The sequence below is a fragment of the Myxocyprinus asiaticus genome, chromosome 17 (genome assembly GCF_019703515.2).
Source record: "Myxocyprinus asiaticus isolate MX2 ecotype Aquarium Trade chromosome 17, UBuf_Myxa_2, whole genome shotgun sequence".
In the NCBI taxonomy this organism is placed as follows: Eukaryota; Metazoa; Chordata; class Actinopteri; order Cypriniformes; family Catostomidae; genus Myxocyprinus; species Myxocyprinus asiaticus.
The window spans coordinates 39,812,105-39,835,999 of NC_059360.1; the positions used below are offsets into that span (position 1 = coordinate 39,812,105).

A 23,895-nucleotide genomic window follows, 5' to 3' on the forward strand; every position below is an offset into this window, starting at 1 on the left:
GCAGGGGTAAAAGAAGCATTGTGAACGATTTGCACGCAATTACATTCCATTTAAAAATCAAGTAGAGATGGTGCTGAAGTATTTACAGGAAGAAAAAAAAAAAGAAAGTCTACTTGACGATTGCACCTGCAATTTCATACATTTGTGGAACTCTGCTGGAATAAAAACCACTTTGACTGCTTTACACATGACAGGTCAAACGTTTTGATCTTAATCATTGCAGAACATCATTCTCATTGAAACAAGAGTACTTCTGTAGAAAGAAAAAAACACTTCAATTGATACCACTGATTTAAGAAAAAAAAAAAAAAAAAAACATTTTATCAACATCATAAAAACCAGCAATGACAATAGCCAATACCAATACATAATGCGGCAGTATTGCACAATGCAGCTGTTGAGGTTTTGAGCACCTATTTCAGTGATTCATGTAACAATCAGTAAAATCAAATGGCAACTGACCAATCACATCTGTAAATTATTTGCTAATGTCATTTCTGATAGCTCCTTTTCTACACCCTTGATTTACCCAATTGTATGGCACCAGTGCCTTCAACTAACATTTTAACTCAATGTCCTTAAGATACTAACATAGTTCACCTACAAAAAGAAACCAAAAAAAAAGTGTGAAACAAGCAATGCTCTATTAATCTCATTCATGCACACACAAACACACGCACACCGACTTACACAACTGCTACAAAAAAAATTATGAAGAACATGGGAAAACAGTGCCTTTCGTATCCAAACATTCCATCCAACTTCCTTCCTTCGAAATGCCATATACAATGTAGTGGATGGAACAGGAATGGATGAAATGAAAAAGTATGGGAGAAAACAGAAGGTTTGAAATGTCATTGGTTTTTGTACAAATTTTCCACGTTTGTGCTCCTCGGACTTCATCTAAAACCGGCTTTTCACATCCATCCTATTCTGTGGCAGCAGCCGGGGCCTCCAAGCTCTCCGTGGCAGCTGCTGGTTCTTGAGGTGCAGCCTCTGCTTGCTTCTCCTCAGCGACCTCACTGGATGGTTTTTCCTCATTGCTTTCAGTTGGTTCCTCAGCTTTGGGTTCCTCGGTGGGAGCCTCCATCTTGGCTTCTTCACTGGCAGCCTCAGGTTTGGCCTCCTCAGCTTCAGGTTCAGCATCTTTTTTCTGCTCACCATTCTCCACGACTGCAGCTGCCACCTCTCCGCCTTCAGCTTCTTTTTTGGCGCTCTTCTTAAATGAGAAGCCACTAAGTTTAAATGGCTTTTTGAAGGAGAAGCGCTTCTTCTGTTTGCCAGGCTCACCGCTTGCTGAGGCAGAGCCGTTTACTTCAGACTTGCTCGAGTCCTCGCCATTTGCAACAGCGGAGCTCTCCCCATTACCCTCAGGAGCGGCACCTCCATTCTCAGCTTTCCCTTCCTCTGCCTTCACTTCTTCATCAGCGGAGTGCTTCCCATTGGCCTGCACATCTTCTGTAGCTGCATCTGCATTTGGAGAGGCATTCCCATTGGTTTTAGCATGACCATTCTCCTGTGGGAATAAGAAAATCATTTAATACAATTGTACTGCATGCAGTCAGTTATTAATTAAAAATATGGTTTGTTTTCATTCATCTTGCATATATTTACAACCCTACAAAATATTAAAGAGCTCGTGGAACATTGTATGGAGTCTATAGATTCGCCACGTGGGTGAAGTCTCACGCACTTTGTCTGGCTGATGCTGTTGCCATCTGAGTGAATGCGTTGCAAGATGGACGAGTAGATCCAACCAGCGTTGGTTGATCAAACCGAGATCATCGCGTTGAGTGCACAGGCAGCATCGCTCTGAAAGCCACGTCTCATATTAAAGCCATTTTACATGTTAAATCTGTGGATTGCGTTTAGTGTCTTATAAGCGCTCTCATCTTATCAACAAGATGCAGTAAAGGCGTGGTGGATTTACCGAAATGGCTTTACACGACGGAAAAGCTTGACACAGCTACTGATGCTTCCATTTAGCATTTCTTAAATTATAATATTGCAATCTCCGAAAGTCATGGGGGTCAAAAAAGGCAGCATGCTATGTGATTTAAAAACTTGCCATTCAAATGCATTGACTGACTACATTTGCGGCGGTTATTTTAGTCAGCGTGTGGGTTGAAAAATGCATTTTATACTAAACGAAACCCATTTAAACCATGGCTATGATTTTGTATATTTCACCAGTCAATATACAGACAATAATAACACCAAAGTGTTGATTTTCAGTGGAAATTGTTTGAGTTCCTTTGTTGATCGGCGCATTGTTCAACTGAGGCGACTTGGTTTTTTTGGGTACTGCACACCCCCTCAAAACATCACGCGTCTGCACAGTCAAAGATAATAATTAAAGAGAGTTATTACCTGCCCGTTTGATTTGTTCTCAGCCTCGCCGAGTTTTTCGGCAGCCGTCTCGTCTTTTGCACCGTTTTTGGAAATTTGCGCTCCCATGCTTTCACGCGCAACAAAGAATCCCAGCAGATCAAATGAATGAACAAAGAGCGCGAGCTTCTCCCTCAGACGCGTCGCGTGCTCGCTCTCAAGAGCGTAACTTTTCAAATAAGTCCGCGAAAAAGAGATAACGAGAGGGAAGCTGTGATAAACTGATTAGGAAAAAATTAATAAATGTAGCACCCTTTCAAATAAAATAAATTATTTGGGGTTAAGAGATGAAGATAATGAAATTGTTCTCTTTTGTTAATGAGATGCTGGATACAACGCCCAAATACCCTTGACGTCACAGAAGAGCTGTGTGGGCCAATCAGACGTCTGCGAGAAGCAGGGGGAGGGGCTTCACTCACGCACTGAAGAGGGAGGAAGGGCGCACAACCAGCAACTGGTGATTCAGTACCAATGAATCCAGTCACAAAGGTTTTGTTCTTCTTCTTTTTTTAATCTAACACATATAATCTTTCCCCCCTTTCCACCTTATAAAACCCTAAACTTTAAGACTTTCAATTTCCCCTAATCTTAATGAAGATTTGCAGGGATAAAGGAGACACCATAAATGTAAATAGCTAAGTAGCCTTTTCATTGGGCCACTGTATCATATTAATACACTTAATAAACCAACACATTGAATGGTGAGCATTTCATCACCTGGATCTGCTCCATCCATGGATTACACTTTTCCAATGTAAACATCCAGTGACATTGCTTGCATGATGAATTCATTCTGAGGAATCATGGTGACCTAGATTCAGTAACAGTTTATTGTCAGCCCAGACATAGCTGTTTTGAATTCAATGAAATTGTCTAAAGCTGCTTTCACATCAACTACTAACTCACGTCACCATGGCAACTGCTCGTACAAGCAACATCACAGCAGATTGCTCATAAAGAATGATAATAGTGTAAATGTGCAGTGGTGAAATATTTGTTTATGTCTGAATGAGTGAATGAGCATCTGGCTGACTAATCCAGGAAGGAGTGAGGAAAGATTTAGGTTGCAAACTACAAGCTGACATCAATGTTTTAGGCACACAGAAAAGTCCAAAGATTCCCAAACTGCTTTGTACAGATTTAAGGAACACACCTAACTTTAAATCAACAACATGACTCAAGCAATTTTCATAATAATTTATATTTTAGCCAGTGAAGCCTAACAAAACCCTTTCAAGTTTAAATTGCATCAAAATTTAGCACAATTTCATCCCAGCTGACCTACATTATAGGGAAATTGAGAGATTTTGTTTTAGTACAAGAATTCTCTGACAAAGAGTTTCATTTTGTATCCAAAATAAAACCCTATATTAATACTGAAAATGTTTGAAAGCCCAAATCATAAAAGTGGCAGCCTATCTAATTTTTGATGGCTAATTCTGACTACATTTGTAACATTACATAGCATTCATGTACTAACAAAAAAAGCACAAAAATACAATGACATTTCCTTTTATCTTTCTCTTTTCTTTTTGGTTCCTTGTACCATGGCAATGATTTGGACTGCTATTTAATAAAGTTCCTTTTAGTAGCGACAGTTCAAATACCATGGCACATGAATATGGTCATTCAGTACCATGGTATATATAAAAATACCATAAACGGTATTCCCATTTATTTTTTATTTTTTTTGGTATTGCCAAGATGCCACTGTTGGGCCCTTGAACAAGGCCCTTGACCCTATCTGCTCCAGGGGTGCCGTATCATGATTGACCCTGCACTCTGACCCCAGCTTAGCTGGGATATGCAAAAAAAAAATACTAATAATTTCACTGTATATGTGCAAATGTATAATGTGTGACAAAAACAAAGGCTTCTTCTTCACTGTACCATGGTACCAGCACATCAATTTAAAAGGGTCTATACACATGAACACTGGTGAGAAAGTAATCTGATATATGCCATATATGTAAAACACACATCAGTGTTGGGTGTAATCCAATTATAAAGTAAGTAGTTACTGTAATATAAATACTTTTTAGTCAGGAAAAAGTAGTGTATTGCATTACTTGTATTCAGATTACAGTTACTGACTTTCAATTAATTTAATTACTTATAAGTACATTATAGGGTTATACTTATTTCTAATATATTATTTATGTAGATTACATGAATTATGGCCCTGTAACGAGTCATTGTGAAGGAGAAACGTGAGGTGCTGAGTGTATAACTTGTGTCTAACAATGAACAAGACAGAAATATAGACATTATTTTGAATATGTTGAGAGTAAAAGTGTTTTAGAAAGTAACTTAAAATGAAAGTAATTGGTAATGTGATTACTTTTTTAAATGAAGTAATTAGTTAAGTAATCTGATTACAATTTTAGATAAATAATTAGCCATTTATAGTGGATTACTATTTTTAAGTAACTTACCCAAAACTGTCACACGTCTGTTCGTGTGGTTTTCACTGATATAGAACAGTCGCATATATGCAATATATAGGATATTTCAAAGTACTACAAAATTGGTCGTCTTTAAATATGTAACATATTTTCCTAAATAATACATTTGAAATATGTTTAAATATGCCCAAATATATGACCTATAATTATATATATATATATATATATATATATATATATATATATATATATATATATATATATATATATATATGTGTGTGTGTGTGTGTGTGTGTTTATATATGGCCATATTACATTCTAGTGTCTCAGAGATGATAACAAGACTAGGTTTTGATATATAAACTAAAATGTTGTACACACCCTAACCTTCTCTAGTTTAATGACATTTTCAGGAGTGTCTAGATAAGCAGGTGTGCCCCTGAGACTTGCATGTATTAGGGGGGAAAAATCTGGTATTGTACACAGACCGCATTCTCATATTGTTGGTTCTCGACCGTTTCTAAGAGATGGGATGAGAAACAGAACCAGACAGTGCTTGTTTTTGTAACTACATCTGAGCCCACGCTGCATAGATCGAGCAAGACTGGACCATCGTGGAGGCAAAATATGCACACGCACGCAGGCGTCTTCTGCGCGTTCTGATTGGTCAAACGCCTTGTCAATCACAGCCTCGCTCCCCTTGAGAATCCGCCTCGGCAACGCCATCATCTGTTACACTCGGCGACAGGAGCAGCCTGAACCGTCAGGGCCAATGTTGTTATTTTCATAATGCACTGAGATTTTATTTATTGGGTAAAAGCTGTCTGCAAATGACCTATTTTCGATTTTCTCTTTTCGGTGAATTACAAAACCCTTCAGGCGACACCGCTCTTGGTAAGCGTTTTTTTTTTTTTTTTTTTTTTTTTTTTTTTTTTGATGGTCTGGCGTTTTTGATTAACTTGGTGCATTTGTATCCAGTGGCTATTCTGGTTAATGGAAATGATGGGAGATGGTTGCTTCATATAAATATATTCGCTTGATCAACCGCATAATATTCAGTGTTGTTTAACATCGGGAGGGAATGCATTATGGGATTCGTGATGCTTTTGCTCCGAAGTGCTTCTCCCTGGCAGCAGGGATTGATGCGCAGCATAAAAAAGCCTTATGTACACAATTGAATGGAAGAATAAGGCCTCTGTCACTGGACAGTGGGCACATGTTAATATAATGTATTCACTAAAGACCCTTGAATAGGGTACAGAATCTCAAAACACAAAGATATGACTTAAATAGTTTTTATTTTTATTAAATATAATTTTTGTGCAGTCTTTCTAATGGCAGGTTACTTTATGTGTATAAATGTACAGTATATGCAGTGGATGCAGGCTTAGATTACAGTACATATAATTCCTAAAGTTTAAAACCTTAAACACCAAAGACATTTATTTTCCTCGTATTGCTTTTTCTTTACGCATCCTGAATGATAAGTAGGATGCAACTTTATTAATCACTTCATTAGCATCTATGCAAATGATGAAATATGTGCTAATTACTACTATATATAGTATAAAGTTATATAGTAGTCTATAGTACAGTACAAAACATTCAAGGATAGGAATAACGGTAACAATATATATATATATATATATATATATATATACAATGAACAATACTTTTAATGTAAAAAATGTATTAGTATATGTTGAAATTAACATTAACCTAGATTAAAAAGTGCTGTAACACTCATTCATTTAAGTTAATGTTAATTTCAACATACATTTTTAACATGAAAAGTTGTAGATGTTCGTTAATGCACTAGCTGCTGCAATGTGAACTAACAATGAACAATAGTAAATTTAGAAATTAACATTAATATGAATAAAAATGCTGTAAAAAATATTGCTCATTGTTAGTCCATGATACCTAATGTTAACTAATAAACTATTATTGTAATGTGTGACCAGAAAAAAAAATAATGGAATAATGTCTGTGGCCTTGATGCTTGTTTTTCTTGTACAACAAAAATGCGAATGGCCTTTTCTCCTTTTTGTATGCACAATCATCTATACTGATGTTGAATTAAGAAATGTACATTTTCTATAAGAGTTTAAACATTCTTCAACACAATGTGCTGAAGAAGTTGATTGCAAATAAATTGATGTGTTATGCTTTTTCATTGTTTTGCCCACTCAGGCAACAGAGCAAATCATAGATGTTTTCACCCCATCTTTAATTGAATGGAACATTTATACTCCATTGTGGAAGCCCAGTGCTTGCCTTGGTATGTTTATTGAATATATGTTTTCACTTACGTTCTGCACGTTACGTTATGCATGTTATATTTCAGTCCTTCAGCCGAAATTATGAAGCCATAGTCAGAGTAAAACGTATTTACTGCTGTTTATCTTCATGTAGCTTTAGTAGCAGAATTGTTAATAGTGAATGTGTCATCACTGATTATCCAAGTCATTTAAAATAAGATTTGAATCTATTGATCAAATAAATCATAGATTCAATGAATGACACATTTAGTTGTTTTATCTGTAAATACAAAGTGTTTGTTAAAAAAGATGTCCATGTTGGATCAATTACATTATTGGCTTTATTATTGATTTATATCCCTTTTTAAAAAAATAACTTAGAGATTTTTGTTTACTTTCAAAAAAATTTTTTCTTTCTGAAATTGAATGTTAATCTCCTCCTCATAATACTTTTTTATAATATCTCAATTGATTCGTAAAAAACAATGCAGTTATTCAACGATTAAGTCATAATGTTGTTACATAAATGTTCTTTTATTTTCTCTCTTAATCACAAAGAATATAGATAATGGGCTGTGTGCAATGTAAGGACAAAGAGGCAACCAAACTCACGGACGATAGAGAAACTAGTGTCACGCAGCATGCAGGATTTCGCTATGGGGCCGACCCGACGCCTCAGCATTACCCAAGCTTTGGAGTCACCACCATACCAAACTACAACAACTTTCACACGCCTGCCAGTCAAGGAGTGACCGTGTTTGGCGGAGTGAACTCTTCTTCACACTCCGGAACTCTACGATCTCGGGGTGGAACAGGTAAAACAAACGGGGACTTTGCTGTTCTGGAACTTCAACAGAGAGTGGAAGCTTCATTTTTTAAAAAGGAACCAAGAGATTGTGAAAAACTGCTGTGAATGTTAAAGTCAACATGAAATTAAAATGTACTTATTTTCTACATGTTTCTGGTTTTATTGTGCACAATTCTTCAGTGCATGTTATTCTATAAAAAAAAAAAAAAAATCTGCCTCAATTCTGGTATGGAACGCCCACTTTTCACAAAATGTAACCAATTCCCGATGGATAAAATCAAGTCCTGGCCTAAATATTTTTTTTGTTTGACTTGGAAATACATCACATTACAGAAGTAAAATGGGTTGTGAATGCCATTTCGTGTTGACTTTAAAGCTGAAGTATGTAATTACTTTGACACTAGCGCCACTGAACAGAATTGCAAAAATAAAGGTTTTCAAAACAGCTTTCTGTAATACGCTGTTATTCAAACAGTCAAATAGTCCTGCCCCCAACTCCTGCCATTGGTTGAGTAATGTTGTTGGGGCAGGTCTAAGTGGGTCACTCAAAACAAACACAGAAATTTACTGTATATAGCACCACAAAGACACAGTGTTTACAGTTTTCGAGAAAATTGACCTATGAATAGCTTCTAGTTGTCTTTGCATATTAAGCTGGGATAGAAGAAAGTGTTTTAACACTGAAAAAATTACATACTTCCGCTTTCACCTTTGGGTGAACTATCCCTTTAAGTACGCATGAAAATAAAACCCAACAAACATTTTCCCTCATCTTTCTTAAAATATCCCAACAGTTTTCCACCTTGCACAACATATTGTTTAGACATTGTAATATTTCTATAAAACTATGTGTTGTATCAGTCTTTGTCAATAAGCTTATGTTATTTGCCCTCTCCTTTTCAGGAGTAACACTCTTTGTAGCACTTTATGATTATGAAGCAAGGTCAGAGGATGACCTCAGCTTCAGGAAAGGGGAGAAGTTCCAGATTCTCAATAGCACGTGAGTTGATAGAAAACATTTTAAAATACCATAGGACAATATTATCAGAAAAGCCAAATGGATCTAATTCTAGCAAAACAATTCATCAGAATGAAAATGAAGACAAACAGTCTGATATACAGTTGTGCTCAAAAGTTTGCATACCCTTGAAGAATTGGTAATATATGTAACATTTTTAACAAAAACATGAGTGAGCAGGCAAAACACATTTCTTTTATTTCTTACGGAATTCATATTCAACTGTAGGTTATAACAGAATGGCACAATCATAAAACATGGCAACAAAGAAAAAAATGAAATGACCCCTGTTCAAAAGTCTGCATACTCTTAGTTCTTAATACTGTGTATTGCCCCCTTTAGCATCAATGACAGCGTGCAGTCTTTTGTAATAGTTGTCTATGAGGCTCCAAATTCTTGCAGGTGGTATAGCTGCCCATTCGTCTTGGCAAAATGCTTCCAGGTCATGCAAAGTCTTTGGTCGTCTTGCATGAACCACACATTTGAGATCTCCCCAGAGTGGCTCGATGATATTAAGGTCAGGAGACTGTGATGGCCACTACAGAACCTTCACCTTTTTCTGCTGTAACCACTGGAGGGTCAACTTGGCCTTGTGCTTAGGGTCATTGTCATGCTGGAAAGTCCAAGAGCGTCCATGCGCAGCTTTCATGCAGAAGAATGCAAATTATCTGCCAGTATTTTCTGATAACATGCTGCATTCATCTTGCCATCAATTTTCACAAGATTCCCCGTGCCTTTAGAGCTCACCCCCCCCCCCAAAACATCAGTGAGCCACCACCATGCTTCACAGTGGGGATGGTATTCTTTTCACTATAGGCCTTGTTGACCCCTCTCCAAATATAGCGCTTATGGTTGTGACCATAAAGCTCTATTTTGGTCTCGTCACTCCAAATTACAGTGTGCCAGAAGCTGTGAGGCGTGTCAAGGTGTTGTCGAGCATATTGTAACCGGGCTTTTTTGTGGCATTGGCGCAGTAAAGGCTTCTTTCTGGCAACTCGACCATGCAGCTCATTTTTGTTCAGGTAACGTTGCATTGTGCTCCTTGAAACAACCACACGGTCTTTTTCCAGAGCAGCCTGTATTTCTCCTGAAGTTACCTATGGGTTTTTCTTTGTATCCCAAACAATTCTTCTGGCAGTTGTGGCTGAAATCTTTCTTGGTCTACCTGACCTTGGCTTGGTATCAAGAGATCCCCGAATTTTCCACTTCTTAGTAAGTGATTGAACAGTACTGACTGGCATTTTCAAGGCTTTGGATATCTTTTTATATCCTTTTCCATCTTTATAAAGTTCCATTACCTTGTTATGCAGGTCTTTTGACAGTTCATTTCTGCTCCCCGTGGCTCAGTATCTAGCCTGCGCAGTGCTTCCATGTGAAAGCTAACAAACTCATTGACTATTTATACACAGACACTAATTGCAATTTAAAAAGTCACAGGTGTGGGAAATTAACCTTTAATTGCATTTAAACCTGTGTGTGTCACCTTGTGTGTCTGTAACAAGGCCAAACATTCAAGGGTATGTAAACTTTTGATCAGGGCCATTTGGGTGATTTCTGTTCTCATAAATAACTATGTGATGATAAATGGCTTCATATGATTACTATCCTTAAATAAAAGACCGTTTTTTGCATGATCAGTCATATTTTCAAAATCAATGCCAAAATTTCACAATTTCTGCCAGGGTATGCAAACTTTTGAGCACAACTGTATATTGTCTGAATAGTTTTTATTACTCAGTGGGCTGGCTACAAAGTTACAGTAACTTTTAATGTGTCTGCACAGAAAGAATTTGCAGATTACAAGCATATATACAATATGGTACAGTTAGAAAAATATAACAGCAAAGTCTGTTGCTACCAAACAAACTTTTATTCTGACCATATGTTTTAATATGTATGCTCTTCATTAATAATTGATGATGAAGTGGATGAGGTGCATGTAGCTTGAAATGTCATGTGTATGGTGAGGATAAAGTGGATTGTAAATGTATTGACTGTTTATTAGTTCTCTCGCACTTGTTGCCATATTTCAGTGAAGGGGACTGGTGGGAGGCCCGGTCTCTCACTACAGGTGGCACAGGATACATACCCAGTAATTATGTGGCTCCAGTAGACTCCATACAAGCAGAAGAGTAAGTTCTGTTTTTTTTTTTTTTTTTTTGTGCTAAAATAGACAATCGTAATATATAAATAGGATGACTGACCAAAAGAACAATGACTGCTTTTTGCATTACTCTAAATAGTATTTTCATTGGGACAAGAACTATAGCATAACTTTGTCATGTGGTCATACTGTTAACCAAACCAAACAATGTATATCCTTTTGTAGTTGGTATTTTGGTAAACTTGGTCGTAAAGATGCTGAAAGGCAGTTGTTGTCCAATGGAAATCCCAGGGGCACTTTCCTTATAAGGGAGAGTGAGACCACGAAAGGTAAATGGCATTTGCACAAACCCACATAGAATTACTCTAAATTATAATGACCGGTCTAAATTGACCAGTCTTTGTTCCGTAGGTATGCTAACGCGTCAAGAATAACACAGTGGTATTTTTACATGTAATTCTACATGTGATTCTCTGAAACACAACGTTTTGGAAGACTCCTGTAGAGTTCTTCTAGTATGTAATCTTCTAGTACGTTTCCTCTAGGAGCATACTCATTGTCCATACAAGACTGGGATGAATCTAAGGGCGATCATGTGAAGCACTACAAAATCCGCAAGTTGGACAATGGAGGATATTACATCACCACTAGAGCTCAGTTTGAAACTCTGCAGCAGCTTGTGCATCATTATTCTGGTAAATTGCCTTAAAAATAAACTTTAAATCACCTGCTTTGATTTTCTAGATTTCCATAAGTCTGAGTAGTATTGTTTAGACCGCCCACTGACAAGTTGATTACGAAAATATGCAGTTTTGCACATCCCTAGCTCGTAATTTCTTAATTAAATCTAACCATTAACAGTATAATCAGTATCACTGTTTACATCCTCAAGACGTGACCCAGTACTGATTTTGAATCATTTATTATTCAGCCAGGGCTGCTGGACTTTGTTGCCGTTTAATAGTCCCATGCCATAAAGGGATGCCCCGCCTTGCCGACCTGTCCATCAAAACCAAAGATGTATGGGAGATCCCACGGGAGTCACTTCAGCTCATCAAACGATTGGGGAATGGACAGTTTGGAGAAGTCTGGATGGGTAAGCGATTAGCTTAACCACATGCCCAATAAAAGAGCTTGATATTCGTGTATTACGTGAAATTCCAGGGGTATAAATCTAGGCTTGTCAGGAAGACAAGAGATAATTTTCTGTTGTCAAATATGTTTGCGATAAAGCCAGCTGTCCTGGCGAAATTTATGTGTGGTTACTTTCAAGGGCTGGGTGACTCACTAACTATGAAATCTCGTCTCCGAATGGCAGGCACTTGGAACGGTAATACTAAAGTGGCAGTGAAGACCTTGAAACCGGGCACAATGTCTCCAGAGTCATTCCTGGAGGAAGCTCAGATAATGAAGAAACTGAGGCATGACAAGCTAGTGCAGCTGTATGCGGTCGTCTCCGAAGAGCCTATCTACATTGTCACAGAATATATGAGCAAAGGTAAGAACGGATCTTGTGGATTTAAACGTATATGAATTGGTGTTTTAAGTAGCAGTATGTAAGTTGAATAATAAAAAAAAAACATTTTCTGTTGAACAACTGTAACAAGACAAAAATTCACCTTTAATATGACTAAGTCACAAATGATGGAAACATTTCATATGGAAACAAATTACTGCAGAATGACATACAAAAAAAAAAAATTAATTGTGAAACAAAGTAGTGGGTTTTAGAGACAGTCATGAGCAACAGTAACACTAGCTACAGGTTGATTCACATGCATTGTGATGGTTTTTAAGGAAGCTTGCTAGATTTCTTGAAGGATGGTGAAGGACGTGGGCTTAAATTACCAAATTTAGTGGACATGGCTGCGCAGGTTAGTAAAATGTTTTGTTGTCCTGTGCACTCAAATAATCAATAAATGTATTTGGTTTCAGTAAGCACTGGACATTTCAAATTTTCATTGCTTGTGCATTCCCTTTTAGGTTGCTGCAGGCATGGCTTACATCGAAAGGATGAACTATATCCACAGAGATCTGCGGTCTGCCAACATACTTGTTGGTGACAGCTTAGTGTGCAAGATTGCAGATTTTGGACTGGCCAGGCTAATAGAAGACAATGAATACACAGCACGACAAGGTGAGGGTTACATTTCCAAATTAGGATGATGGGACAAAAGCTAAGAACTGTGCTGATAAAATGTTATTCTATCATCAGAATTACAAAGGACGTAGTTATAAAATAGTTTCTACTGCTGTATGTTGTGCAGAACTGTAGTGTAGTAACCACAAGGCGGCTTATTGCCTTTTGGTTGAAAATGTGATTGAGATGACGTGGCCATACAGGTCATGTAACATTTTGGAAATGTTTTCCTTACATACTACACAGTTAAATCTGTGATTTTCCTGGGAACTTTGTCCAGTTCACAAGTAGACCACTCTTCAAGATCAGATCCAAAAAATAAAGTGTTCCGTTGCAGGTGCCAAGTTCCCAATAAAGTGGACGGCTCCAGAGGCAGCACTCTATGGAAGGTTTACTATCAAGTCAGACGTGTGGTCATTTGGAATACTACTCACAGAGCTGGTAACCAAAGGACGTGTGCCCTATCCAGGTGAGATTTTATGGTTGAAGGGAATTCAAAGACAATGAGTTTAGATGGCTACGGTAATGTTCAAACACCAGCAAAATGCCATTGTCAGTCCTGTTTGGAGTGATAAATATGATTGTGTTTATACACATTTCAGGTGTGAATCTGAGTGACAACCGCGTTCTATAAACAAAGTGATTTATAACTATGTAGTTCATGATCGTGTACTGCTGGCAGATTATTATTGTGGATGATGAGAGTTTATGAGATTTAATGCCCATTGCAATGAAGATGCAACCTATGTGGGGACTAGTTCATTCAATTAGTCAAACTCCCACTTAGACTTTGGGAAACATTTGATGTGACTTGAATTGGTGCTACTTTAGCACATTTCTAAGGTTATATTGTGGAAGGCTTTCTTTGGAAAATGTAAATAAAGCATTATATTGCTACATATTGTTTTGTTTTCTTCCTAAGATGGAAATATATACATTTTGACAAGAAAATAAGTATATATAGTGTCAAATTTCATCACCTTCAAAATCTACGATTAATCGTGATTAACTACAAAAAAAGTATGCGATTAATCGTGATTAAAAATTTTAATCGACTGACAGCACTAGTTAAAATACTCACTATTTCAAAAATATAGCCACAAGACATAAACAATATGTGTGTTAACATGATTTTAGTGTGATAAAATCACTCACTTACCTTTTCTGTGTGAAGTTATAGGCAATTTTACAACTTCGTTGCCATGACTATGTAATGTCAACAAACCTTAAACCCCTAAAATGACTGTAAAAATAAAGATTTAAACACCTTTACAGCTCAAATAATTCATGAGTTTTAACAGAAGAATTTATGCAAGTGCTTTTATAAAATAATAAACTTCAAATTTCTGTCTTTTAAACCCTCCAAAAATTGGCCACAATCACTTCCATTGTAAGTGCCTCACTGTAAACTACATTTTTGCTTTTTTTAAAGAAAAGGACAGATGAGTCTAAATGATTTTTTGTAGTAATCAACATTATGCCACAAATGTTGTCGATAGAGTTTAACTTGTATTGAAACCAGAATATTCCTTTAAAGACAGTATGCTTTTGTCTATCAGGGATGAATAACCGGGAAGTGTTGGAGCAAGTGGAGCGTGGTTACAGGATGCCATGCCCCCAGGACTGCCCTAGCTCCCTGCATGAGCTCATGCTCCAATGCTGGAAAAGAGACCCTGAGGAGCGGCCTACCTTTGAGTATCTGCAAGCCTTCCTAGAGGATTACTTCACTGCCACTGAACCACAGTACCAACCAGGGGACAACCTCTAAACATAGAGCTCTAGAATACAGAATGCCACAACAGACTGCCCTCAAAAAGACTGATTAAATGAGCGTTTGATGATAAAAGCTTCCAGATTTTGTGCCATCTTGTTCCAATATCTGACACAATCCATCTTCCATTGAAAAAGGACATGCAATCGCATTATATCTGTCAGTGAAGCCTAATAGTGTTTTTGGGAAGCGAAATCGATTGTGATTTGTGATAAGAATGGCTTATTTGTATTTAGTGTAAATATAATACTTGTGTTTAGTTACCCCTTGTATTTTGCTCGTTTTATTACTTTTTATAATGCTGTTTTATGTTCTTATCCAGGCCGAGAAAGAATCAGCGCTGTGAGGAAAGCATGATTATGGCAACATCAAACGTTTTAATAATTGCAATGATTCTGGAAATCATTCCTAGACACTTCCAGTAGGATGTTGACCAGCCTCTTTTAAAAATTAAAGGAAAATTCTGTCAGCTATATAGTAAAATTATTATACATGTCAAAACACTCCCTCTTAACAGTGCATAGGTAGCATTTCTGACACATTATTGTGACTTTTTCACGAAAGGTAATGATGTCTGCACTGGTTTTAGTGAGTTTACTGGGCCTAATTATTTGCACCTGCTTTTAGCAAGCACTCAGTGTCTCTATTTTGTTTTCCTGCTTCTTAGAATGAGTGTATTTTCTATTTAGTCACTTTGGATTAACTATAGAGCAGTGTATGTATCAGAATAGAATGAGACCAAGTGGGCATTATGCTTGACTATACTTGCAAATGAGATAAAATGAACTGCTAACATCATTACTGTTGTGAGAGAAAATAAAAACAAATACATTAAATGTATCTCATAATATCATGCATTGTGAAATAACTAAAGACATAGAGAAAAAGTATGAAATGGTTGAATTTCACTCAAGATAACTCAATGCTGGTCTGCTTTGTTTTTTGCCCCTCCATTTTGACCTTCATGATAAAATGACATGTCTGAATATTCATTATTGGCTCTTTCATTTTTTTTGTCCACCCTATGAAAATACTTAGGGTAACAATATGATAATTTATATATTTATATATGATATTATGAGATATTTGTCATTGTACATAAAGCAAATTATGTAATGACATATATTCTCTTTGAAACAATATAAGCATTGTCAACAGTTAAACCAATGGTGACTGATCGTATACCATGAGCAGTTTCTTACAATACAGTGTTGGTTTCAGTCATTGATTTGAATAGAATAAGGGGTTCCATGGAACACTGTTTTTATCTGGGCCTATAACTTAAATTATGTGCTGCATTTTTGTTAAACTTCAACCGCATAATTTTGACATTTATTTTTGTACCATCCATATTTGTATTCATTCATAAATATTTTGTTTATTTAATTGCTTCGTTTCGTTTATGCACAAACATTTTTAGAATAAAGTGTCATATTTTATTTTATTTTTTCTCACCTGAACAAATATCTTTCTTGTCCACTCATTTATAAGCAATATCAAATATTTAAAGGCTCAATGCCAGTTAACCTCAATCAACAGCATTTGTGGCATTATATTGATTACCACCAAAACAATTTCAACTCGCCCAGTCGCCCCTCGTTTAGGGTGAATATAAGCAAAGTGGGACACTTTTGGAAATTTTCCTTGCACTTTTAATTCTGATCCAAATTATGATGTCTCTTTCCGTGTCAGAAGCAAAAATTAAGAAAATCCTATAGGCTGGAAAAAGAATGTTCTCATTTTTTTGTCAGAACATTTGTATTGTCAAAGTGGGACACTTCATTTTATTCCCTCTTAAAGGCATAGTTCACGCACAAATGAAACTTCTCTCATTATTTACTCACCCTCATGCCATCCAAGATGTGTATGACTTACTTTCTTCAGCTGAACACAAATGAAGATTTTTAGAAGAATATTTCAGCTCTGTAGGTCCTCACAATGCAAGTGAATGGGTACCAAAACTCTGAAGGTGCAAAAAGCACATAAAGGCAGCCAGTGGCAGATGGGCGACATGGGCAGTTGCCCGGGGCGGCATCTTGCAGGGGTGCGGCACGAGGCACGAGGCACCCACACAGAACACTACCAACCCCCCCCTCCCCCAGGCAACAACTTTGGGGGCATGTTGAAGTGGGTTTCGCCCAGGGCGCCATACAAGCTAGAACCACTACTGAAGGCAGCATAAAAGTAATCCATAAGAAATCCCAATTTAACCCATGCATCTAAGGCCCCGTCATCCATATGCCTGTCCTCTGCTGCAATGTACTTCTGTAATGCCCTGTATGTCCAGAAGAGGGCCCCTTCATCCCAGGCAAAAATTAAGAGTCCATGCCACATGGATGTCCACATTTCACATCACTGCTCAGCTAATTTGTTCCCTAGTTAGTTATAAATAGGTGTGGAGCTTCTATATTTCCAATCTGTCCATTAAAATCACAGATTTGAAAAAAGAGTGCAAATTGGAAGCATAATTCAATTTTTAAAAAAGGGTAAAAGATCCCAAAGGATTGATTTCTGCTGCCGGTGTCATCTTAAAACTTTTTCACTTGTATTGATGATCAGAGAGTAAATTACTACTGTATATTGACCACAAACATTGCAATGTCACTGATGGTACATGCATTAAATTAATTCAACTACTATTATATATAAAATACCAAGAAACAGAGACATTATAGTCTGTCAACACATAATCATGTCTCTTCTTTTGCTTCCAGTAGAGGCCCCTGACAGATCACGCCCCCCTACGGCCTAAAAAGGCAAGAGAGAGTGCAGCTGGTGAACACTAATGTCTAAGAATAAACCAGGCTTCCAAAGGATAAGGTTACCATAAAGCTCCCTAGAACTTTTCCCAGCCCATACCCATGTGATGGACCAATAACATCAGCTACATTACCAGCACCTATTTGCCTTCTCCCCTGCCTGAACTCCCCTGTTTACATCCCATTCTCCCCCAGCCATGCTCACCAATACGGCATTTTGAAGACCCTCATCCCACTTTTTCTCATGAATTTGCCAGGTTTCACTTGTGGATTGCATGGGGACAACAAAGAGGAATATCATTTCCTGAGTGGGATATAACATCACCTGGGTGAAACCATCCTAATAAGATTAAACAAACAAAATCAAAGGACAATCGGAACTAAAACAAACCTACACAATGGCTCAGGCAACTAAAGGTACTGCAGGTTTTCACTCATGGTCTCTATTTCATTGAGAGACTTACAGTAGAGCTAATAGAATAATGACTGAATCTCACAAAAAGTGCTATTGTGGTTTATTCTGATACTGAAAGTGCAGCTGAGCTTGTCATATATCAAAATATGTTTTGTCACAAAATGTATTCTTATCTGGTAAAACAAAGTCCATTTTATAATCTTATTATAATATACTGTGATATACACAAGTACTGAAAAAAAATGGTATGGCATGTTCATTTGAATGGTATGGCATATATCAAAATCAGCTTTAAATAATTAGTCTTTGTTTGAAGTGTATATACAGGTAAAGTGTGCCTCTTTAGTTTGATCAATTATTATTAGGTATATATTATTCCATTAAATCAGCATTATGTTTATCCTAAACTTGTATGGGATGACATTGACATAGCCATTTGGATCATATTTTAAAAATTACTCCAGTGACACATTTTCAAGAAGTGTCCTACTTTACCTACAGTGTATTCAACCTTATATATAATTTGATTCATGTTTATCTATTCATAATGCATCGGCGAATTTATGAAAAGTTTTCATGCATTAAGGCTACTAGATTTTTTGCCAGGGTTGGCAACGGGGTGGCAAGAGTCGAGTAAGGGGTGGCATCCAGTAAGTTCGTATGATGGGATGTGTGTGTGTGTGTGGGGGGGGGGGGTGCAGATGTGCGGTATTGTCTTGTGGATGATTCCATTTGACCTGATGCGGAACGCTGTGTCCTGACAGACACAGGAGGAATATTGTTAAGGAACATGTGCGAGTATCTCCAGGACGTGAGCGGGGTCCTTGTTTGGGTGGCGAGTGAGGTGTCAAAGCTCATTTTTAGGGTGGCAGCTGCCACCCCGTGCCACCCTTCTGGCCCCGCACCTGAGTAAGGCTATATAAAGTAAACTGAAAATGTCACATTTTGGTAAATGTAGCTGCAAACAGGGTCGTGTTTCTAACGACAAGTTTAACATTAAAGAAATATTGAGAGTTTTATTTGATGGGTATTTTTGCTGTTGTTTACAGTTTATTAAACTCAGGACATTACATAGCAATAAAGAAATTAATACAAGATGGACATACTGTACAGTTTGAAGTGTGAAGTCAGTGTGAAGTCAGATGTCTAGGATGTTAATGTACGAGAGCAGATGCAGAAATGCAGTACATGGGGTCATGGCACAGTATTTATATAGAACAAAATATATAAAGTAGTATATAAAACATATTGAAAGTATTTTAAAGTGATGATTTCTTTACTGCCAAATAACAAGATGGAGTTTGCATCAAACCAAACACTGTAAATTTCAAATAAAAAAAATGTTTCTTCAGATTTTTTAACTATAGCCATTTAGCAACCTTTGGGTAACATTTCCCCGACTGTGTGAAAATCAGAGCAGTTTAGTTATAATGTCCCTCGGGAATTTTGAATTCATTTTTTAAACAGCGGTTTTCAATTTAAGAATAAATTAAACACTGTGGTTAACATTACTTGAAAATACTTTTTCATTTTTTTCTACAACATAAATTACATACAGTCATAACTCAAACGTCAGTTTTGTTTAGATAGTGATATCAATTATAATGTTGCATTTATTCATTGATTTGGAAATGTTTACCATATATAAGTGCATTTATGCATTAGTAACACAAGTATGTTTTGTGTTTCTCCTGTTCTGACAATAATGAACACGGCAATGTTTTATGGAAAGAGCAAAATGAGTGCAAAGCTAGCTTTTCCGATTGACACCAGTGAGGATGAGATAGGCTTTACTGACAGTGGAAAGACATCGATAATCGACACTGTTAAAAACATGATAATGATCCACTCGCTTTTAGTTTTTAGGACTTCCACGTGTGTAAACACTTTAATTAATCCAAGAAATATGTATTTAATTTAAGGACATATTGATCATTAAAATTTTTTAAAAAATAAAAAAATAGTTTTTGGACGATTTTGAATTGTGGTACATTGTTGCCAAAATTGAATACATTTTTTTTTTTTTAAATGTACAAAAAAATTTATTATTATTATTATCTTTTTTTTTTTTTTTTTTTTTGTAATTATAATTATTTTATGTCAGAAAATCAACTTTTATAACATAATGCATACCACAGAGTTTTAAAAACATAAATTGCTAATAAGATGGTAAAATATAAGTTGCATAAAGGAAAGCCTTTCTGATTCATCCAGCAGGTAAACTCACATCCTTGTGATAACTGTTGTCCATGTTTTGTTAGCAGCTTGCATTTACAGATCTTCTTTTACTCATAAATCAGAAACCACTATTCTAAAATCTCATGGCTTGAGAATGCTTATTCCGAAAGTAAACAGCTCTAGGAGCACATTAGTATTTTTTTCATCTAAAGAATTTTTAAGTTTCTATAAAACCTTGGCATAGGTTTAAAGGGACAATTAATTGAAAAATGAAAATTCTACCATCATTTACTCACCCTCATGTGGTTTCAAACCAGTATGACTTTTTTTCTTCAGTGCAACACAAAAGGAGATGTTAGGCAGAATGACAGCCTCAGTAATTATTAACTTTCATTGTATGGGAAAAAGATGTAATGAAAGGCAATGGTGATTGGTGACTGAGGCTAACGTACTGCTTAACATCTACTTTTGTATTCCACAGAAGAAAAAATGTCATATGGGTTTAGAACAACCTGAAGTTGAGTAAATAATGACAGAATTGTCATTTTTGTGTGATCTGTTCTATCCCTTTAATTTGACCACATTACTCCAGGTGTAGAAGTAAAGCCTATTCGTCCCACCACTGCAGATGCTCCAGTAAGGCCAGTTCCTCCAGACTCTCTCACAGCCAGAAGCCATGGATTTCTTGGAGTCTTGAATCGTCCTGCTCAGTGGCTGGTCATCATCACACTTCTGGTCTCATGGTCAGTCGCTGGTGTTGTCATGTTTGATTTTGTGAGTGACGATCAGCTTGCAAGTAAGTTCTAATTTTAATATAATTTTCAAATTAGCAATGCTGCAACATGTTTTCCATGTATATGGCACCTTAGTGTGGTTCACTGTGATTTTTATTTATTTATTTTTTTAAATAGGCTTCCAGGATTTTGCCTCAGATCCAATGTTAGCAGTGGACAAGGCCATTGAAGGCATTGACAATGGGATAAACCATGTGAACAATTTCTTTACTAATATTTATGGTATGCTTTTACAGTTACAAAATGTTTCTTTAAACTTTTAGAGGGTGTAAAACTTTCAATGATTTGACAATAAAGCTAAAGTATGTAATTTCTGTGACACCAGTGCCACTGAATGGAATTGCAAAAATAAGCATTGTTTTCAGAACAGCTTTCCAAATACACCCCTCATCTGTTGTTGTTCAAACAGTCAGATAGTCCCGCCCCAACTCCTGCCATTGGTTGGGGCGGGTCAAAGCGGGTCACTCTAAACTAACAGAGGAATTTTCACAGTGGCACAGAGACACAGTGTTTACAGTTTTTTTGAAAATTAACCTATGAATGGCTTATTCATAGTTGTCTCTACATATTTAGCTGGGATCAAAAAACATATTTTAACACTGAAAAAGTAAATTTTCATGTAAATGTACATCTTCAGCTTTAAAGGGATAGTTCACCCAAAAGTCTCAGTCACCGTTTACTTTCATTGGACATTTTTTCATACAGTGAAAGTGAATGGTGACTTATGTTAATTTTCTGCCTAAAATATTATTTTGTATTCCAGAGAAAAAAGAAAATAATCAGGGTATGGAACAACAGGATGAGTAAATGATGACAGAATTTTCATTTTAGGGTGAACTATTCCTTTAAGTGTAATGTATGCTTTGTTAATGATTTCAAGCGGAGTATGTCCCATTTTCTTTGCTGTTTTGTTTTGAATACAGAGACCATCACTGAAGTGATCTTTAATCCGCTGGACGCTGTTAATTTAGCAGTGGCTTATTTGTCAGAATTATTTAGTGCTGGTGGTATGTAAATACATTAATTCATGGCCATAACAATCATTCAGCAGTACACAACACAAAAGGACTTTTTTATTTAGTTTTTATTTTAATTATTCTGTTTTTGTTTGTTTGTTTTCCACTACCGATGATACAGGGATCACTGAAACAGTAAAACTTGGTGGTGCAGTATTAGATGACATCACAGAATGGATTAGATTCCCAGTGGGCTATTTATTCCACCTATTTGAAGGTACCGGCATTTGTGCTAAAATAATTTCCCATTGTTCTGGGAGCTAACATGCAGTCAGAAACCTTGGGCGTATTCTAACACAGGAGCAGGATTTGTAAATTGCTATTGATCCCCTTGCTACAAAAGAAATAATTAGTCATACTTGAACATTTCAATCATGATTTCATTTGCACAGGCTCAATAATGTCTTTTGAATGCTTTCCTTACTCCTTAGATATCTTGGAAATAGCAATCATTAATCCAGCGGAAATGGTCAGTGAAGCAGTTGTGCAAATTTTAAGCTGGATCAAGGCCATTGTACAATATCTTTCAACAATGTGGCAAGGCACTGAAGGTACTAGTACTTTAAAGAACCCAGTTTGATTACATACATAGTTTTACATATAAAATGATATACTGTATCATTCAAGTAGTATAAAACACAGTAGTACTTTGTTTAGTTTTAAGTTCTGTTGTTTTGTCATTACACAGGGGATACACAGGGGATCACTGAAACAGTGAAACTTGGTGGTGCAGTATTAGATGGCATCACAGAATGGATTAGATACCCAGTGGGTTACTTGTTCCACCTGTTTGAAGGTACTTGAATTGCTTATCATGCTGAAATAACTGGCCGTTGTTGTTTTGGGAGCTGACATGCAAATACAATTTTAATTTCTATCAGGATTTGAAAATTGTCAGTGATTCCATTTCTAAAAGGACTGATTAATTATATTTGATCATTTCAATCAAACATGATTTCAGCTGCCCAGGCTCACTTATGTAGGTTTTATGCTTTCTATTCTGCTTAGACATCCTAGATGTAGCGATCATTAATCCAGCGGAAATGGCCAGTGAAGCAGTTGTGCAAATTTTAAGCTGGATCAAGGCCATTTTAATCTATTTTTCAACCATGTTCGGGGGCATTAAAGGTACTTTAAAATGCAACCTTCTCTCATAGAATCACGTTACTATACCTACATTTTTGCTAAATTAATTTACATGGCTCGTTGTACATATCGCAGCAATTTCCTGGTGAAATAAACACTATGGCGCTTAAACAACAATGACTTTTATTCCCTTTCACACAAATCATGAGTAAAACAACGGATTATCAGTTCATAAACATTTACTTTTCACCATGTTCCTCATACAATGCGATCTTATGTCATCTGAACACTTTTACTATAGTGCATTACTTGAAAAGCAATACATTTTAACGTTTGCAGTACATATCCAAGCTAGATTTACAGATTTATTCGAGCGTGTACAAACTGCATGGTAGCTCAACTGAAATAGCATTGCACTTGTGATGCAAAAGACAAAGGATTCGACACTTGAGCCAAAAGTATCATAGAAGCACCACAAAATAACGTGGTTGCTTCAGCATATTGCGTTTTTCATCTCACATTAGCTTTTTCTGACACTATCGTTTAGGTTTAGATTTAAGGTTTAGAGTAGGGAGGTAGGTTTTGTTCGTTTAAAATTTGATAGAACATTAACCTTTAAAACCTCATTTGTTTGGGAGAAAATGTAACTCGCTTTTAGCGCCACTCAGTGGACATTTGACCTCGGAACTGCTGCAATACATGTAAGGAACCACGTAATATAAATTTGCAAAAATGTCACCACATTTATGTCT

At 36.6% G+C, this 23,895-nt stretch overlaps 3 protein-coding genes across 28 annotated transcripts in view; 2 read left to right on the forward strand and 1 right to left on the reverse strand.

The window, feature by feature from the left end:
- Nucleotides 1–259: 259 nt before the first annotated feature.
- On the reverse strand, nucleotides 260–2,705 carry LOC127455449 (myristoylated alanine-rich C-kinase substrate-like). The gene is made up of 2 exons (XM_051723363.1): nucleotides 2,371–2,705; nucleotides 260–1,516 (listed from the first exon to the last, which is right to left on the reverse strand). The coding sequence occupies exons 1-2, from the start codon at nucleotides 2,455–2,457 to the stop codon at nucleotides 929–931; spliced, it is 675 nt and encodes a 224-aa protein (XP_051579323.1). The 5' UTR covers nucleotides 2,458–2,705; the 3' UTR covers nucleotides 260–928.
- Nucleotides 2,706–5,519: 2,814 nt separating this feature from the next.
- LOC127455434 (tyrosine-protein kinase fyna-like) lies at nucleotides 5,520–15,887 on the forward strand. Its single transcript, XM_051723348.1, has 13 exons — nucleotides 5,520–5,687; nucleotides 6,987–7,074; nucleotides 7,613–7,869; nucleotides 8,766–8,862; nucleotides 10,914–11,012; nucleotides 11,210–11,313; nucleotides 11,530–11,679; nucleotides 11,916–12,080; nucleotides 12,303–12,482; nucleotides 12,782–12,858; nucleotides 12,968–13,121; nucleotides 13,462–13,593; nucleotides 14,684–15,887. The coding sequence occupies exons 3-13, from the start codon at nucleotides 7,623–7,625 to the stop codon at nucleotides 14,890–14,892; spliced, it is 1,614 nt and encodes a 537-aa protein (XP_051579308.1). The 5' UTR covers nucleotides 5,520–5,687; nucleotides 6,987–7,074; nucleotides 7,613–7,622; the 3' UTR covers nucleotides 14,893–15,887.
- A 1,938-nt stretch (nucleotides 15,888–17,825) lies between these two features.
- The window catches only part of LOC127455422 (titin-like), a 56,079-nt gene continuing 50,009 nt past the window's right edge, over nucleotides 17,826–23,895 (forward strand). For 25 of the 26 annotated variants that reach the window (XR_007899673.1, XM_051723303.1, XM_051723300.1 and 22 more), the window contains exons 1-8: nucleotides 17,826–18,071; nucleotides 20,840–21,043; nucleotides 21,159–21,263; nucleotides 21,965–22,048; nucleotides 22,179–22,274; nucleotides 22,489–22,608; nucleotides 22,746–22,853; nucleotides 23,066–23,185. Coding sequence is in view for 25 of the 26 variants with exons in the window: in XM_051723303.1 (XP_051579263.1) it covers nucleotides 18,053–18,071; nucleotides 20,840–21,043; nucleotides 21,159–21,263; nucleotides 21,965–22,048; nucleotides 22,179–22,274; nucleotides 22,489–22,608; nucleotides 22,746–22,853; nucleotides 23,066–23,185 (856 nt within the window). In the remaining variant the exon portion in view is untranslated. The remainder of the gene's footprint in view (nucleotides 18,072–20,839; nucleotides 21,044–21,158; nucleotides 21,264–21,964; nucleotides 22,049–22,178; nucleotides 22,275–22,488; nucleotides 22,609–22,745; nucleotides 22,854–23,065; nucleotides 23,186–23,895) is intronic. The other variant, XM_051723306.1, reaches the window with a different exon arrangement.

What these genes read in the sequence shown, in the direction of transcription:
- LOC127455449 (XM_051723363.1), bottom strand. Translation starts at nt 2,457, where the DNA reads ATGGGAGCGCAAATTTCCAAAAACGGTGCAAAAGACGAGACGGCTGCC. An exon ending in AGAACAAATCAAACGGGCAG is followed by an intron (nt 1,517 to 2,370) that starts GTAATAACTCTC and finishes TTATTCCCACAG; the next exon opens with GAGAATGGTCATGCTAAAAC.
- LOC127455434 (XM_051723348.1), top strand. Translation starts at nt 7,623, where the DNA reads ATGGGCTGTGTGCAATGTAAGGACAAAGAGGCAACCAAACTCACGGAC. An exon ending in ACGATCTCGGGGTGGAACAG is followed by an intron (nt 7,870 to 8,765) that starts GTAAAACAAACG and finishes TCTCCTTTTCAG; the next exon opens with GAGTAACACTCTTTGTAGCA. An exon ending in TGAATACACAGCACGACAAG is followed by an intron (nt 13,122 to 13,461) that starts GTGAGGGTTACA and finishes GTTCCGTTGCAG; the next exon opens with GTGCCAAGTTCCCAATAAAG.